At 32.4% G+C, this 18806-nt stretch overlaps 1 protein-coding gene across 1 annotated transcript in view; it reads right to left on the reverse strand.

Moving 5' to 3' along the window:
* LOC145248285 (dynein axonemal heavy chain 5-like) overlaps positions 1-18806 on the reverse strand; it is a 280837-nt gene that overhangs the window by 79042 nt on the left and 182989 nt on the right. The window contains 4 exon segments of the mRNA XM_080110158.1: positions 6072-6298; positions 8514-8582; positions 13717-13830; positions 15264-15477. Coding sequence (XP_079966284.1) covers positions 6072-6298; positions 8514-8582; positions 13717-13830; positions 15264-15477 — 624 coding nt within the window.

The following is an 18806-nucleotide window of genomic DNA, read 5'->3' on the forward strand; positions in this document are numbered from 1 at the left end:
AAAACGTAATTGGTTAACACAGAATTGACTATTGTCTTTGACTTTACAATATAATAGTTACACACTGCCTAGTCATGCAACTTAGGGGGCTGGCAGTTTTGTTTCCTTTACCAAGCTCTCCGTTCTTCATCTACCGTCAGTCCACGGGAAGGTATCAGCGAAAAAAGACACCAATTAGCCAAGTCTTTTGTTTTTATCAAATCAGTAATTCCTCCGTCCACCTTTTTGGAGTTATTCTTTCTTTCTTTCCTTTCCTCTCCCTCTCTCTGTTTCCCTGATTTCTACTCCTCCTTACGGCTTTATCTATCCCCATTTTTAACCCTCATTGCACTGAGGTGTTCCTTATTAGGAGCTATTAGTCACTCCCAGGTCGACAATGCCTAGCGGCGACCCCTCACCTCCGATTCCCACCCCAAGCTGTCAGCTTAAGAATCTGGATTTCTTCAATCGCTCAACAGAGGGCCCAAAACAACCTTTTCATTGTGAACGGATTTCCAACAATAAGATAAGAACAATTATTTGTTTTTTTCTCTCTCTGACAAAATCCCATAGACATTTCTGTTTAAACAACATCAAACCATCATCATCATCATCATTAGAATTCAGCCGTGCGAATTTCTCTGAATTCGTGTCGACTAGCAAGGTCACTCGGCATCGCTCGGTCCGCATCATGTCACAGTTGTATGCTCAGTCCGTCAAGTCCAAAGTAGCTGAGCAGCAGCTTGGTTCCCATCAGTTTTGGCAAATAGCAAACAGAATCCTGAACAGAAGCGTGTGCTCTATCCTAACTATCATCAATGGACCTGAGATAATCTCGTCAGCATCAGACAAAGCCAAACTCTTTGTCAAGAACTTTGCAGCAAATTCTACCCTTTGCGACCAAGGGCGTCAACCCCCAATATTTCCTCCTGTATCAGAAAACACGCTATGTGATATACATATATCTGTACGTGATGTTGCCAAGCTCATCAAAAACCTTGATTCCAGTAAAGCAACCGGCCCTGACGGTATTCCAATTATAGTACTCAAAAAACTTCAACCAGAACTAGCGCCCATACTTACAAAACTGTTTAAACGTTGTCTTAACGAGAATAGTTTCCCACCACCCTGGAAAATCTCATCAGTATGCCCTGTATTTAAGAATTCATGTGGTCGCTCATCCCCCTCTCAGTACAGGCCAATAAGTCTCCTGTGCGTCATGAGTAAGTTGCTGGAATCTGTGTTAAATAGAGAAGTAATCAACCATCTAAACAGAAATAACCTTCTTAGTGACACTCAATATGGTTTCCGTTCTGCTAGATCTACAGCAGATGTGCTTACAGTTATATCTCATAGGATTAGCAAATCTCTCGATGGAGGCAACCTTTCTAGGGCAATTGCTCTTGACATATCTAAGGCCTTTGATAGGATATGGCATAAAGATTTACTTCACAAGATCTCTAGCTATGATATAGCTGGAAATGTCTTCTCAATTATTAAATCATTTCTTTCTGATAGGATCATAAAAGTAGTAGTTGAGGGGCAAAAATCAGAAGCTCACAGTATTAATGCTGGAGTCCCTCAGGGGTCCATCCTGGGCCCAACTCTATTCCTGATCTACATTAACGAACTTCCAAATCACATCCTTACATCATTTGTAGACATTTATGCTGATGACAATACCATTTATGGTAGCACATCTAAGACAGTAAACGACCAAGTTCTCTCCGATTCTCTCTCCTCTGATCTTGAGCACGTGGTACTGGTACAATGGGGAAAGGAGTGGTTGGTTACTTTTAATGCATCTAAAACGAAGCTTCTCTCTTTACATTATCAACATTCTGATCCACATCTGGCATCAATTGAAATGAATGGCTCTCGTCTTCAGGAGGCCTCAAGTTTTGACAAGCTTCTGGGCTTGACCGTTACTCCTGATCTTAAATGGAACATGCACATCAAATCTGTTGCTAAGGCCACTCGAAAAATGGTAGGATCTTTCTCTCGATCCAGTAGATATCTCACTGCTGATGCAATTCTCTATCTATATAAGAGCCAAGTACGTCAAAGGATGGAATACTGTTGCCACATCTGGGCAAGAGCTGCTAGAAAGGACTTGGCCTGCCTTGATAGAGTTCAAAATAGACTTCGTAGCCTCGTAGGAGATGTCCTTTTCTCTTCCTTGCAACCTCTATCTCACAGAAGAGATGTTGCGAGTTTGTCTCTGATTGTATCGTTATTTTCATGGAAAGTGTTCGACTGAGCTTCAGTCTATGGTCCCCCCTCGCCAAACTTTCACAAGAAACACTCGTCTAGCTGAAAACACTATCAATAATTCCCCCCACTCTTTATCTGTGCCTAAACCTAAGCGTAGATTCCATGAACAAAGCTTGTTTCTTAGAACTGCACGCCTGTGGAATTGTCTTCCGTTTTCCTGCTTTCCGGCTGACTACAATATGGTTGTGTTCAAGTCTAACGTAAATAAGTTCTTGATGAGCCGTTCCATATAAGTTAACAAATTTACCGAATTGATTACTATATTGCCCAATTTCTACTGTACACTTTTTAACCCTTATCCTCGAGTGGCCTCTTGGCCTTAATAATGTGATGATGCCTGTGTAAAACAATGAATATAAAAAAGTTAAAAATAAAAAAGAAACGGTTATAATATGAAATAAAAATTAATAATAAAAAGTAAAGGTAAATAATATGAAAGAAAAGGTTAATAATAAAAAAGTTAATAATAGAAAGTAAAGTTTAATAATAAAAAATAAAAGTTAATGATAAAAAATGAAAAAGTACAGGTTAATAATAAAAAAGTAAAAGTTAATAATAAAAAAGTAAAGGTTAATAATAAAAAAGTAAAGGTTGTTAATAAAAAAGTAAAGGTTGTTAATAAAAAAGTAAAGATTATTAATAAAAAAAGTAAAGGTTATTAATAAAAAAGTAAAGGTTATTAAAAAAAGTAAAGGTTATTAATAAGAAAGTAAAGGTTATTAATATAAAGTAAAGGTTATAAATAAAAAGTAAAAGTTAATAATAAAAAAGTAAAAGTTAATAATAAAAAAGTAAAAGTTAATAATAAAAAAGTAAAAGTTAATAATAAAAAGTAAAGGTTTATAATAAAAAAGTAAAAGTTAATAATAAAAAAGTAAAGGTTAATAATAAAAAGTAAAGGTTAATAATAAAAAGTAAAAGTTAATAATAAAAAAGTAAAGGTTATTAATAAAAAAGTAAAGGTTAATAATAAAAAGTAAAGGTTAATAATAAAAAGTAAAAGTTAATAATAAAAAAGTAAAGGTTAATAATAAAAAGTAAAGGTTAATAATAAAAAGTAAAAGTTAATAATAAAAAAGTAAAGGTTATTAATAAAAAAGTAAAGGTTAATAATAAAAAGTAAAGGTTAATAATAAAAAGTAAAGGTTAATAATAAAAAAGTAAAAGTTAATAATAAAAAAGTAAAGGTTATTAATAAAAAAGTAAAGGTTAATAATAAAAAGTAAAGGTTAATAATAAAAAAGTAAAGGTTAATAATAAAAAAGTAAAAGTTAATAATAAAAAAGTAAAGGTTGTTAATAAAAAAGTAAAGGTTGTTAATAAAAAAGTAAAGATTATTAATAAAAAAAGTAAAGGTTATTAATAAAAAAGTAAAGGTTATTAAAAAAAGTAAAGGTTATTAATAAGAAATAAAGGTTATTAATATACAGTAAAGGTTATAAATAAAAAGTAAAAGTTAATAATAAAAAAGTAAAAGTTAATAATAAAAAAGTAAAAGTTAATAATAAAAAAGTAAAAGTTAATAATAAAAAGTAAAGGTTAATAATAAAAAAGTAAAGGTTATTAATAAAAAAGTAAAAGTTAATAATAAAAAAGTAAAGGTTATTAATAAAAAAGTAAAGGTTAATAATAAAAAGTAAAGGTTAATAATAAAAAGTAAAAGTTAATAATAAAAAAGTAAAGGTTATTAATAAAAAAGTAAAGGTTAATAATAAAAAGTAAAAGTTAATAATAAAAAAGTAAAGGTTATTAATAAAAAAGTAAAGGTTAATAATAAAAAGTAAAGGTTAATAATAAAAAGTAAAAGTTAATAATAAAAAAGTAAAGGTTATTAATAAAAAGTAAAGGTTTATAATAAAAAGTAAAAGTTAATAATAAAAAAGTAAAGGTTATTAATAAAAAAGTAAAGGTTAATAATAAAAAGTAAAGGTTAATAATAAAAAGTAAAAGTTAATAATAAAAAAGTAAAGGTTATTAATAAAAAAGTAAAGGTTAATAATAAAAAAGTAAAAGTTAATAATAAAAAAGTAAAGGTTATTAATAAAAAAGTAAAGGTTAATAATAAAAAGTAAAGGTTAATAATAAAAAGTAAAGGTTAATAATAAAAAGTAAAAGTTAATAATAAAAAAGTAAAGGTTATTAATAAAAAAGTAAAGGTTAATAATAAAAAGTAAAGGTTAATAATAAAAAGTAAAAGTTAATAATAAAAAAGTAAAGGTTAATAATAAAAAGTAAAAGTTAATAATAAAAAAGTAAAGGTTATTAATAAAAAAGTAAAGGTTAATAATAAAAAGTAAAGGTTAATAATAAAAAGTAAAGGTTAATAATAAAAAAGTAAAAGTTAATAATAAAAAAGTAAAGGTTATTAATAAAAAAGTAAAGGTTAATAATAAAAAGTAAAGGTTAATAATAAAAAAGTAAAGGTTAATAATAAAAAAGTAAAAGTTAATAATAAAAAAGTAAAGGTTGTTAATAAAAAAGTAAAGGTTGTTAATAAAAAAGTAAAGATTATTAATAAAAAAAGTAAAGGTTATTAATAAAAAAGTAAAGGTTATTAAAAAAAGTAAAGGTTATTAATAAGAAAGTAAAGGTTATTAATATACAGTAAAGGTTATAAATAAAAAGTAAAAGTTAATAATAAAAAAGTAAAAGTTAATAATAAAAAAGTAAAAGTTAATAATAAAAAAGTAAAAGTTAATAATAAAAAGTAAAGGTTAATAATAAAAAAGTAAAGGTTATTAATAAAAAAGTAAAAGTTAATAATAAAAAAGTAAAGGTTATTAATAAAAAAGTAAAGGTTAATAATAAAAAGTAAAGGTTAATAATAAAAAGTAAAAGTTAATAATAAAAAAGTAAAGGTTATTAATAAAAAAGTAAAGGTTGTTAATAAAAAAGTAAAAGTTAATAATAAAAAAGTAAAAGTTAATAATAAAAAAGTAAAGGTTAATAATAAAAAGTAAAGGTTAATAATAAAAAGTAAAGGTTAATAATAAAAAAGTAAAAGTTAATAATAAAAAAGTAAAGGTTATTAATAAAAAAGTAAAGGTTAATAATAAAAAGTAAAGGTTAATAATAAAAAAGTAAAGTTTAATAATAAAAAGTAAAAGTTAATAATACAAAAGTAAAGGTTAATAATAAAAAAGTAAAAGTTAATAATAAAAAAGTAAAGGTTATTAATATAAAAGTAAAGGTTAATAATAAAAAGTAAAGGTTAATAATAAAAAGTAAAGGTTAATAATAAAAAGTAAAGGTTAATAATAAAAAGTAAAGGTTAATAATAAAAAGTAAAAGTTAATAATAAAAAAGTAAAAGTTAATAATAAAAAGTAAAGGTTAATAATAAAAAAGTAAAGGTTAATAATAAAAAGTAAAGGTTAATAATAAAAAGTAAAGGTTAATAATAAAAAGTAAAAGTTATTAATAAAAAAGTAAAGGTTAATAATAAAAGGTAAAGGTTAATAATAAAAAAGTAAAGCTTAATAATAAAAAAGTAAAAGTTAATAATAAAAAGTAAAGGTTAATAATAAAAAAGTAAAAGTTAATAATAAAAAAGTAAAGGTTATTAATAAAAAAGTAAAGGTTAATAATAAAAAGTAAAGGTTAATAATAAAAAGTAAAGGTTAATAATAAAAAGTAAAGGTTAATAATAAAAAGTAAAAGTTAATAATAAAAAAGTAAAAGTTAATAATAAAAAGTAAAAGTTAATAATAAAAAGTAAAAGTTAATAATAAAAAAGTAAAAGTTAATAATAAAAAGTAAAGGTTAATAATAAAAAAGGTAAAAGTTAATAAAAAAGTTAATAATAAAAACTTCATGTACTTTCTCTTCTTTTAACTCTGCATATTCCTGCATTTCTTCTTGCAAACTTCGGATGTTTTCTTTAATTTCTTTTAATTCTCTGAAGAACATGGAATAAACCAACAATGCCAACATGAATTGCAGCAAAATGGCAGCGTCTTCACTTGCATGCTTCGCTGCAGAAATCGTGATGCCTTCTTCTGCAACTTGACTGCCGATGCTACTGTTGCGACTGCGACCAGTTACATCTACAAAAAAAAAAAAAAATTAAAAAAATTGAATAATTACATTCTATATTCTTTAGCAGTAATATATATATCTTTTACACTTAATTGTGTATAAATAAAAACAAATTTCAATTGTTTATTCCAGACAATTGATTAGCTGATCAATTCAACATTAGGATAGATAGATTTCAACCCAGAAAACAGCAACTCTTACCCCTTTGCCAGAAACATCGCACATGATATATATATATATATATATATATATATATATATATATATATATATATATATATATATATATATATATATATATACTAGCAGGTTGCCTGGTCGTAAAATACGCTTAAATATGTTATTTTAATTAATGCAGATTTCCTATTTACTATTATATTATATTCGACCCAATATATAGTAATGATTTAAAAAGTTTTTAAAAAATAGCTTATGCGCCACCACCGAGAAGTGAAACCAAAACATTTAGCTTACGATGTACGTTTTCCTTTGTTGTTAATGCCTGAGCTATGAAGACATGTTTGCTGCGAGGCTAAAAATTAAAACATGAACCAATAGCATAGTTATGCATGCATATTCGTAATGCTAAAACCCAAATATAAAGTTTCGCATGGTTCGAATACCCAATATATTAAGTTTCATGTCTGTATACGAAAAACTAATGGAGAAGTTTGGTAGGCAAAATTTTTTAAACAAAAATATATACGCATACATATATATATATATATATATATATATATATATATATATATATATATAGAAAGAGGTATACGTTTACTATAAGCTTTTTACGCAAATATTATGCAAGTATAAATCATGTAGAATAACCTAATAGGAAATTAATTAAAATAAATGTTTTAAAAATATGCAAATTAGCTACATCTTTTGCAGATGAATGCAATTCCACGACCCATATATAACAAAGTTGTATTTTCTTTTTAAATAAATAGAAAAAAAGGTTTTCAATACGAATATCAATACCTAAAAAACATGTGAAGCATACATGATCCCCCGTGAGTGCATTCGCTCCGCCACCCCATTTAGCCCTAAAAGTCCCCAGGAACGTCAAATTTTCGTGAAAATGAACAAACGGTGCAATTTTAGGCCTTAACATATGTAAATTTGAGTTCTGCACCATGCAAAAAAAAAGAAATGACTAAGTCCATCATTTGCCCCTCCCCAAAAGTCCCCAAGGTCGTAATATATTTAAATTTGAGTTCAACACCATCCGAAACTGCTAAATAGACATACACGCAAAATTTGGGACATATATGGTGAAATAATCCCAAAATTGGAGTGTTTTTCTTAGTTCTAAAAGAGCCCCTGGGGCACACCCAAGTGTTATCGCGAAGTATAGATAAACAAAATTATATAGAAATCAGTTAGTTACAACGTTTTTCAGAAAGTTTTATAAAAATCCAAGGCATCAATTTTTTTAATAAGCACAAAAGTGTCAATTTTAGCCATTTTAACCCGAAAGGCAGCCCTAGGGGTGCAACTGGAGTTTTCCCAGAAAATCCGTTCTGTTACCTTTTTTTTACTCATATCATGTTTAATGTTTGTGCAAAATTTCAAAACATTCCAAAGCATAGTTATTGAGAAAAGTGCGAACAGACGAACGGACGAACAGGCAAACGGACGAACGGACAAGAGTGAATTTCCAGGTCCACCCACCTTTTATTAATTCATGTGCGTCCCACCACCTCACTTGTTCTCCATGACCAACAATAAAGAAAACAGCTTATATCTTAGTGTAGCGTTTAAGGTGCACTCACGCAGGCACATACGTAGCCGGTGACAAACGCACCAAACGTTGAGGTGCACACACGTATCCGGTGACAACGCACCGAACAATAGGGTCAAACTGTCAGATCAAGATGACAATGGGAAAGGTCAACAACTTGACGCGTGCAGCAGCATGCAACCAAAGCAAGTCACATATAATCCAGCAAAAGTAGGGGAAAATACAGTCAGACGCGACAGGCAGATGAGAGACCAGCACCGCACGGCGCACGTGTGGCTTTAATCTAACTACCTCCTCATTCCGTTCCCCTCCGTTCTCTGGCTAAGTGCACGTATTTTATGACGCGGTAACGACGGCTGAACGAAATAAAAGCTTATATTTTTATAAAAACGAGTTTTGCTTCCTTGCTGACGAAAGATCGATTACGCAATACGCATCATTAGGTATATGTAATAAGTATGTAATTATTTTATTACAAACCTTGTATTTTAGTTTCAATGTCGTTTCTGCTTCTTTCTATTTCTTTGGGGCTGATATAAGTCGAAATAGCTGAAAAGGAATAACGTTTGTTTTTATGAATAAATATATGATAAAGAATTTTTGAGCTGCATTTAAAGCAAGAGATATAATTCCAAATTGCACATTTTTTATTATCTATGCTAAAAATCACTTTGTGTACGTATGTGTGTGAGACAGAAAGAAAGAGTTCCCTATGCACTCTTAAACGGCCTGGCCGATATTTCTGAAATTTCACACAAATGTTCTTTGTGTATCTATGAGTGTTCTTAGATAGATTTTGCATAGGAATGCCTACGATAAGTATCAAAAATCGATAATCGAAAAAATCTGATTACAGAAGGGACAGTCCAATTTTGACGAAAAAATCACAAGCGCATTTTTTTTTTCTTATTATATTTTCACCCCAACACAAGGCACATTGCCACTTTGGTGTAGGGGGCTACTATCAGAGTCAACAGCTACCGGGCTACTATGTAGGGATTTGGGCAGCAAGATGTCGGTTCACGTTACACTTGAACTTCTGCATGTCAGTATACAGTTGGGGAAGCAGGGACCTGGAATGGAATTTCATAGTCTAGCGGTTCTAGGGAAGAAATTACTGGAGTAGAAAGACCTTTTGCATCTAGGGATCTCTACTGTGTGGGGGTGGGATTTAGCTGCCTGTCGGGTTTGTCGAGGATGTTTACGTCATGGGGACACAAGTGCTTGCAGTTTGTCAGAGCATTCACCATTAAAATACTTGTAGAACAGGCAGAGGGATTCAACATTTCGTCGATGGGACAGAGGCTAAAGCTTAGATGACAGTTCAGGACCTATCAGATTGGCGACTCTCTTTTGAACCTTGTGTAGGAGCGAGAGACTAGTAGCAGATACACCAGCCCAAATATGACAGCAATACTCCATACATGGGCGAATGGTGGCCTTATAGAGGTACAGGATACTTTCGGGCGTTAGTAGTTTTCTAGCACGGTAGAGAGAGCCCACCCTCTTCGCAGCGGTCCAGGCAATGCTTTCAATGTAATTGTTCCAACTCATGTTTCCTGTGAACGTTAGGCTAAGGAGTTTAAAAGATGTACTTTCAGATAAAGAGTCATTGGTCATTGCTATTGGTGGTAGAGAATCTTTCTTGTAATTATTTAAGGAAACAAGTTTAGTCTTGGCAGCATTGAATGTGGCCATCCATTTTTGTCCCCATTCCACTATAGATTGGATGTCATCCTTTAGTGTTTCTGCCATTTCTTTAGATATGTGTTCATTTGTTTTCTTGTCGTGCCTGTTATAGAGTGTGGTGACATCAGCATATAAACCCATCTCATTTGAGAATGTTTATTACTGCACAAGCGGAAAGGTCCAGCATATAAAATCAACAGTAGGCTCTTTGATAAGACAGGGGTGCGTTTGAATTTCTGTTTAGAGCACAATTCCACCATGATACCTGACTTTTGCATTTTAAACTTTAATTCAAGACATTATATAAAATTATTTTTATAAAATCAACAGTAGCTTCTCTACAGTGCGATGTAGACAACAATGTACTAAGTTACTGCTGAAAGGCATACAAAGTTGTACAGCTTTTTTAACGGTTCAGAATAATCTTCTGTAACATTTTTACGGACCGAATATATTGTAGATGAAAGTCTTGCAAAGAAACAGAGGACAGAAAAAAGAACGAAATTCGATCCGATTTTTAAGTTTTAAACAAAATGCATTTATTCTTGGTATTTTCAACAACACATCTTGTTTTAAACTTCATTTCTCGCATTGCTATGTCATTTTAAAATCCTCTCGTCACTACATGTCAATCTTTTTTATTTTCCGATGATGTCTCGAACAAGTGTTTCTCCTTTGCTTATCCAGCCACGTGTGGAACACATATTTCTCTGAACACCGCCTCTTTGTCCATGTCTTTCTTTTTTGTCCCTGCTTCGTTACTTCGTGCAGCCGGCTTGGTCATTTGCATATTGCTATCATATGGCGGCTGCTGCTGCTGCTAACAGCGTTAGCGGCTCTGTTACAGTGATGCACCACAGTGTTCCCGATTACAGCAGACAATCGATCGATTTGATTAAAAAATGGACGATTTCACCGGTTTGATGACAATACAAGGCGACGTAATAAAGCTTGTGTTCCTATGAAGAAGTTTGGTTCTTAAATGTAGGGAAAGAGAAGATATTTAAAATTTTAAATATCTCCTCTATTCCTACAGTGAAGGAGCACAACTTTATTTCGTCGCCTAAAGAATGCTTGCGGTCTGGACCGACCACTTGTCTAAAACATTAGCATGTTCAGTGTAGCGACTATGTAATATTTGTCTATATAAATAAAAATATTATATATATATATATATATATATATATATATATATATATATGGTAGTATCCCGGGATACGGTATAAAAAATTCAGTATATAATATACGTGTATATAATCAAATAACATTACAAAAAACACCGCCTCTCTTCCTCTCTCTCTCTCTCTCTCTCTCTCTCTCTCTATATATATATATATATATATATATATATATATATATATATATATATATATATGAGGAGCTCCCTGGCGACACCAGATGATCTTGCTTTTCAAATAGCGGAAGAGAAGATGGGAGAGGAAAAACAGATGTTTATGAGATTCCTGTCCATAGAAAAGAGTAAATATTTCAATGAGAGAAGAAATAGTGAATATTTCGATGAGAAATAAATAAATAAATAAATAAATATGATAATGAGATTCTCGAGTTGGCAGAAAAAGCAATACAGGGTCGTTTTCTGGTTTAGGTTAGAACAACAATTCAAATTATTAAAGAAACAATGTTTTGTTGAAAGGTACAATGACTTGGGTTCAAAAGGTCTATTTTGGTGTCTGGGAGGTGTTGTCGTTGGGCCCATCTGTTATGTTTAACTGCTAGATCACCAGCCAGTGATGGGTTGATTGGACGGATAAATAGATAAATTGAACCTGGGGAGAGGTATGGTCATGAAAGACGAAGAAGAGAGAAAAGAAAGAGAAAATGAAAAGAATAAAATAATGAGTTCACGAGAGAAGGAAAAGAGTAGGATGATGGAAAAAAGAAAGAATAACTCCAAAAAGGTGGAAGGAGGAATTACTGATTTGATAAAAACCATTGACTTTTGGAGTTAGGGATCAGAGTCCAGAGTGACTTTTTACTGACTGGCATCGAGACGTACACATCGCTCTCACCCCGCCTAGGGGGGGGGACGAAACCCTCATAAGAGCTAAGTTGAAAGGCTCTTGTTCTTAGCTAGGAAATTGATTAGTGGAACTTAAGTATGCGACCTGCATCATGAAGCTTGAATCAAAGAACTCGACTAAATAAGTGTAAACCGATTTATGAATAATTATTTTGTTTCGTTATATAAAAATGTCCCAGAGTTTTCCCTGGTTTCTCGCTTGCCGGCTTGAATGAAGATACAGTTTGTTTCAGAAATCCCTTGACGCCAGATGATGAAGGAGACAGACTGGATCCAGCACAAAGCCAGAGTGACGGCCGAAATCGATAATGTGGCCACACGGACTTAGGGTCATGCACATTTCGCGTGCCCTGAGCAGCAGAAGATATTTTCCAGTGACCAGTGAGAGTCTGATCACCCTTAAGGGGTCCACCACTAGACAAGTAAGAATGTAGCCCTACTGGGTTGCATCTATGGTCCTGTGAGCTGCCAGAAGTACATCTCAAGTATGCTACCATGAACCAGGATAGCGACGGATGCGGCCCGGCTCCCGGAGAAGAGGGGGTAGGGTTATATATATATATATATATATATATATATATATATATATATAAAGAGAAAATAGTTAATAAAACATGTTAAAAACATTTTGAAAAAGAGTTAAAAGCATGTTTAATTTTAAAAGGAAACACTAAATAAGTGGATAGTCCTTAATCCGCGGAGTTTCGAAGAAATACTTCCCTTCTTATCAGAGGGTAGGATTTAGTAAAATGCGGTATCGGATTTTGCTTGCAAAAGTATTTGATGAAACTACAAGTAAGTTAAAGATCTTACTTGATAACAAAAAGTGAAGCAGAGGGAATAGGGCGAAGAAAAAAGTGATTTCATGTGAATCGATGTCTGATGAAAGGTAACGTATCCAATGACGGTAAAATCCAAAAATGCAAATCCAAGAAAGTTAGTTAAATTTCCATTCGCACAAGTAAAATCCAAGGGGATCGTGTACTTGGAAGATGTTCCAAAATAATCCCAAAGGCCGAAATCCGTGGAATAATTCACAAATAGGTACAAAGAAAAGGAGAAAGAATTCCAATAATATTATTAAAAGAAAAATAAGATATGCGTTAAACTCGGCTGCCGAGGCAAAGCGTAATTAAGAAAAATGAGTGAATAAGAAGGGAGAAAAAATTGAATGGTGATTGAAATAAATATAAAATAGAAAAGCCAATGTCAAAATGACCCAGGCAAGATGACGTTTAAAGACGCCAAAACTATAAAGCAAAAAAAGAGGTCAACTGACATATACAAGTTATAACTTAAGCAAATATCAGCAGGAGTTATTAAAAGACACCAAATTAAATGAAAAAAAATTAAGGGGAGAGGATGGCCGGTATCTGCAAATTCTGGATAAAGCAAGTAAGTATGTAAGTAAATGCATATAGTAAAATATAAGTAAATATACATACAGGATATGAATATGTAGGTATATCGATATATTTGATATATATAGTTCGCCCAATCTACCACAATAATAACTTCAACAAATTAATAAAATTTGTAAAACAACTTATTTATGAATATTTAAAACACAACAATATTTTCATTTGAGATTAGTGCAAACAGTTTATACATCATCAGCCAAATAGTATTTTTTTTTCAAGTAACTAGGGCTATGACAAGAGAATATTTTTTTCATTATTTGGACTCTCGAGTATATATCAGTTAATATCTTATATGTTTTTAGATAGAGTGATGTGGTTCTCGATTGATTAACTGTGTCTAACTGTGTCGGATATATACTCCAGAGTCAAAACAATGATAAGAATATTTTCTTGTCATAGCCCTAGTTATAAACTATTATTCAGTATTTATTGTTTCGTTTTCTTTGTTTTTATTTTTATTTTTTATGTCATATGTTTTATTTTTATGTCAATCATCGCTTAAATTAGTCACAACCAAATTTATTGTTCTTACTTTTCATTAGTAATGGATCCAAACCTTCTTCCAACGGCAAATTGTGAAGCAGATCTGTAAAATTGTTCGATTCACTTAAGATCTGCTGCATCGTTTTCCAAGAAAGATCAGCACCTAAAAATGGAGAAGAAAAAAAAAATGAGAGATGGTTCTGAATTTTTTAGATGATTATTCTTTATTCGTATAATTTGGATTCTTCAGACTATTTGAGTGCACATCGTTTTGGTCGATGAAACCTCTCACCTTCTCCAAGTGTATCTTGTTGAACTCGGGGAATCTTTCTCTCAAATTTGAAAATCTTTCTGTCAAACTCGAGAATCTGCAAAGAATTTCGAATGGAACACTTTATTTAATCCACGCAGGTGATATGCTCTCGTTCCGCCAGCCAAGTCCTAAGTAATTCGCAATTATATTTTTGGTGTCGCCTGCACTGGGGATTGCACCTTCAACCTCCAGAAGTGTAACTTTTAGAAATGAATTTGACCAATGATTCTATCCACTGCGTCATTGATCCTTGTGGTAGATTCCCGAGTTCAGCAATCTACCACCTTACTTTCACCAACCCTTATCTTCGAGTGGCCTTCGGGTCTTGATAAGTGGTGACATCAAGAAAAAAAAAAAATCAGTGTTGGCTGATGATTTAGGCCCGAAAAGTATTAACCTGTGAACTTCCCATGTGTACATCTCCCTCCTAACCACCAATCATCCATAAATGCCATATTTTTATACATCAATGTGTTGTCATTCTTTTGAACACAGCAGAAATACAACATAAGGGTCAAATACGTGAGGCGACACTGTGATGATTGGTTGGGCAGAATTTGATTACTAAAAAGGATGGCTCGACAAAAATTTGTTTACATTGGACTTGAAAACGACCAGTCAGCTGGGAAACGGTTAATTACAACAAAACATTTCTCTTATTTCGAGGGTTATGTAAATCACATTTTTTGACATCGTAACTGCTGATGTTTTTTTTTACTTTTAATAACACAATAAGTCATAACTAGAGCTATGACAACAGCATATTCTTTTCCTTGTTTTGATTCTCAAGTATATATCATGATATAAAAGTTGCAGGTTGTCCTCTCTTCAGACGATATAAATGAGTTAAGTGAGTTTGACTGATTCGTATTCTTGCTAATCCCACCTCCTCCCTCTCCATTTTTGGTTGGAAGTGTATGTGTGGAGGGGGGGGTAAATTAGCACAGTAAGAAATTTGCAAAAATGAATCTAGAATCAGCAGTGGTCGTGCATAGCGTCACACATTGCACGAATGGCATGCCTAAAATACTCCAATAAAGAATCAATAAGAGCCAATTGTCGTGCCTTAATTTGTCTTACATAAATAATAAAATCAAATAAATTTATATTATTCGTATTGACCGGACTATTGTTCTCATCTTGTGTGTTATTTATGCAACGTTTCGGTCGGATTGCCCTTCCTCAGGCATGTTGGTTGTTGTTTGAAATTCAGATTTTTAAAACAACAAATCTACAAAAATGTATCTTTTATTACATTGAAGATTATTATTCATTTTCCTTACGTTTTTTATTCTGTTCTTTTTGACTGCTGATGCTCTCAGCTGAACTGATTGGGGTGGCTCTGACTGAAGGCACATTGAGCACACTCAAAGGATTGTGTCGACCAGTAAGTATCATCATCATATCTACTATGTGCAGCACCAAAGATGGCGGCTTTACAAATCCCTTGATGCTTTCTATGCAATTCCGGTCAATCTTGTGCAGCCAAAAGTGAACCTAAAACGACAAAGAAATAAATAATACTTAAAACCAACAAAAATTCTGTATAATAAAGTGGTGTAAGTAATATGAGTACATCCGGGTTCTTCATCACAAAAATATGATTGGCTGGTTAAGCCAGAAATACTGACTGGTAGAGCAGCTTATGGAGACATTAAGAGATCTACTGAAAGCCTCATGTTTACAGATATACCAACTCCGACCATGAACATTCATTCAGTAAGGTGACTTAACGAGATTATTACTCGAATATGTATCCAAGACCACTCAGCTACTTCAAACAAATATATCTCTTTCGGTGGGCATATCATAAAATAAAACTGATTATTCTCTGCATATACAGTTCCAGTAGGAAAATAAACCCTTCCTAAACAAATCTTCCACAATCAATACATACAGCATTTCTACACTTCATTCCTGTATATAAATTATTACATTTATTCCGAACAAACTGCTTCTCTCAAACATGTATCGCCACAAAGAAGGTAGCAAACACTTTCATTTTCTATTAATGAAATCTTCCCACTCCTTTCACTTCACTAGCAAAAGTTTCTTAACAGGTATCATTATTATTTTAATAACACCGCTTCTTCTCAGATCTATGCAATGAACAGTTATATCACAATCTTTACATTTCATTAAACTATTACAACACAATTAATATTATGATTATTAATATTAATATTATTAATATTATTGCACCAAAAGGACAATTCATAATTATTACATTTCTTAAAACTATTAAAATATGCATAATATACTGAAATATTATTGCATTTATACTCATCCATACAATTATGAATACCAATAGTCAGTTCTTTTAAATACTCTACTATTTGTTTACTTAAAATACGTATTCTAATATTTTCCTAGGCAACGCCAGAACACAGATCTTGCAAGTATATTATATTTACTAGTACAAATTATGCTCCTCCACCGTTTGCACATTTTTTGCTAGTATGTATAATGTAAGTATTGCGTTTGCTAAGGAAGAGCCAATTGTGGACATTTTTGTTGAGATACACTACACTCCTTTAAAAAGGAGGAGATAATGCCCAGGAGGATAGTTTTATGGGAAGGTACTACACTACCTTGTTGCAACTTCATTAACACTGGTCTGGTTAAGCCGGCTTCTTCCCTGGTTACACCACATCCCAAATTATCGCAGCTCTGAGGTGTTATCCTGAATGGGTTTCACATTCACCAAACCATAATGTCCCAGATTATCTCAACAATTCATTCAAAACAACCCCCAGTTTATTTCTGAATTGGAAAAGGTCATCAGAACCAAATAAAGTTATACAAGGAGTGTTTCAAAAGTAACACCTCTTATTTTTTTTATTTCACCCAATTGACTCAAAGGGAACTGCAAATTGAATTGTTATGATTACTGAACTTATGCATTCATCTGCAGATATTGATAGTGTGAAATTCTATGAAATCAACCCCTGTCATCGACGTGCGTCAGAAGCAGAGATGCATCACTGAATTCCTGTTAAAAGTGTATTCAGAATGGTGGTGACTATGTAGAAAAATAAATTCTCAAAGTCGCTCGTTTTAATAGTACCACAACTATCTTCGTAGCTCTTTAACTTTTCGAGCTAAAAAATAGGAGGCTTTACTTTTGGAATGACCGTTGTATGACAAAGCTTGCTCTGGACGCCCATGCACAACCATCGTTCATAGCTGGCAAAAATGCATCGAGAATGGTGGTGACTGCGTAGAAAAATATACTCTGGAGCAGAAAAGATCTCTCATTTTAATGGTATCACTCCTGTCTTCGTAGCTTTTCAACTTTTCGAGTAAGAAAATAGGGGGCTTTACATATTATTTGGATTCATCAGACTACTGTTCTCATCTTAAGTATGATTTTCACAACGTTTCGGTCGATATAACCTCCGACCTTCTTCAGGTGTATCTTCTGAAACTCGGGAATGTTTCTGTTGAACTCAGGAATTTGGACAAGCACCTGTGGCGTAGTGGCTAGAGTACTTAGAAAAAATCAATTGTAAAAAGTGATATTCTCCTGAAGGTTGAAAGTTCAATCCTTAGTGTAGGCGTCTGAAAAATACAAGTGCGAATTACTTAGGACCTCTATCCAGTCATGGCTGATGAAACAAGAGCACACTACCCCTGTGAAGTAAATACAGGGGTTTTCTCAAAATTCTGTTCAAATTCCTGAGTTTGACAGAAACATTCCCAAGTTAGACAAGATACACCTGAAGAAGGTCGGAGGTTATATCGACCAAAACGTTGTGAAAATCACACTCAAGATGAGAACAGTAGTCTAATGAATGCAAATAATACGAATAACCAGTCCTCATCTCAAAAATTCAGAAACGTTAGGAGGCTTTACTTTTGGAATTACCCTCGAATTAAGATGCTCTTGAAACACAGAGGTACACAATTGGAGGATATCACTGTATGGCGATAAAATAGACTGTTGGACATTCATGACTGAAACTTGGTGGACAATTCGGATATACATGGAAGATTTTTTGTACCAAATATGATTAAGTTGTAGAAAGATTTGTGAATTTCATTGAGTGGCCAGCATTTGAGTCACCCTAAAAGTAATTTTGTGTATACTATTAAAATTATTTGCTGTCAATGTAAAATCATTTTATCTATGGCGTAACGGATAAAATTCTAAGTGAAATTCAGTTTAAAGTGATACCTTTTTGAAGGTTGAAGGTTCAATCCTCAGTGTGAGCGATACTAAGAATACAATTGCAAAATATTTACGACTTCTACCAGGTCATGGCTGATGAAACGGTAAACATGTTTCCTCTGTGGATTAAATAAAACGTCCCGTTTGAAATTCTGTGCAAATTCCTGAGTTCGACAGAAATATTCCCGAGTTTGAGAGGATACACCCGAAGAAGGTCGGAGTCTACATCGACCGAAAGGATGTGAGAATAACATTCAAGATAAGAGCAGTAGTCTAAGCAATCGAAATAATAATAATACTTCTGTTCAGTCTCAAGAGACAATGGTTAGCCCCTGTAAGGGTAGCTATGCATGTAATTGTGAGGCAAGGGTTGCGCAATCTCAACCACACCTCTCCTAAATCGGCACTGCTTGAGTCCAGTGGCAAGGAGAAGTCCAGGATGACTGGAAACAATGCCGAGATAAGCAGAGAGAACATACAGCACCTAGAATTCCTAAATGGTCACTCATTTTAGTATAGACCAGCCTCAACATTGCTTAACTTCAGTAATATAATGGGAACCGGTGTGTCAGCATAATAATATGACGTTTTAGTATTATACGAGATAGAGTTATGAAACTTTGCCAAAAATAGAATTTACTGAACAGATTCAAAT

Source organism: Euprymna scolopes, chromosome 26 (assembly GCF_053919585.1).
Source record: "Euprymna scolopes isolate OS-2025 chromosome 26, ASM5391958v1, whole genome shotgun sequence".
Lineage (NCBI taxonomy): Eukaryota > Metazoa > Mollusca > Cephalopoda > Sepiida > Sepiolidae > Euprymna > Euprymna scolopes.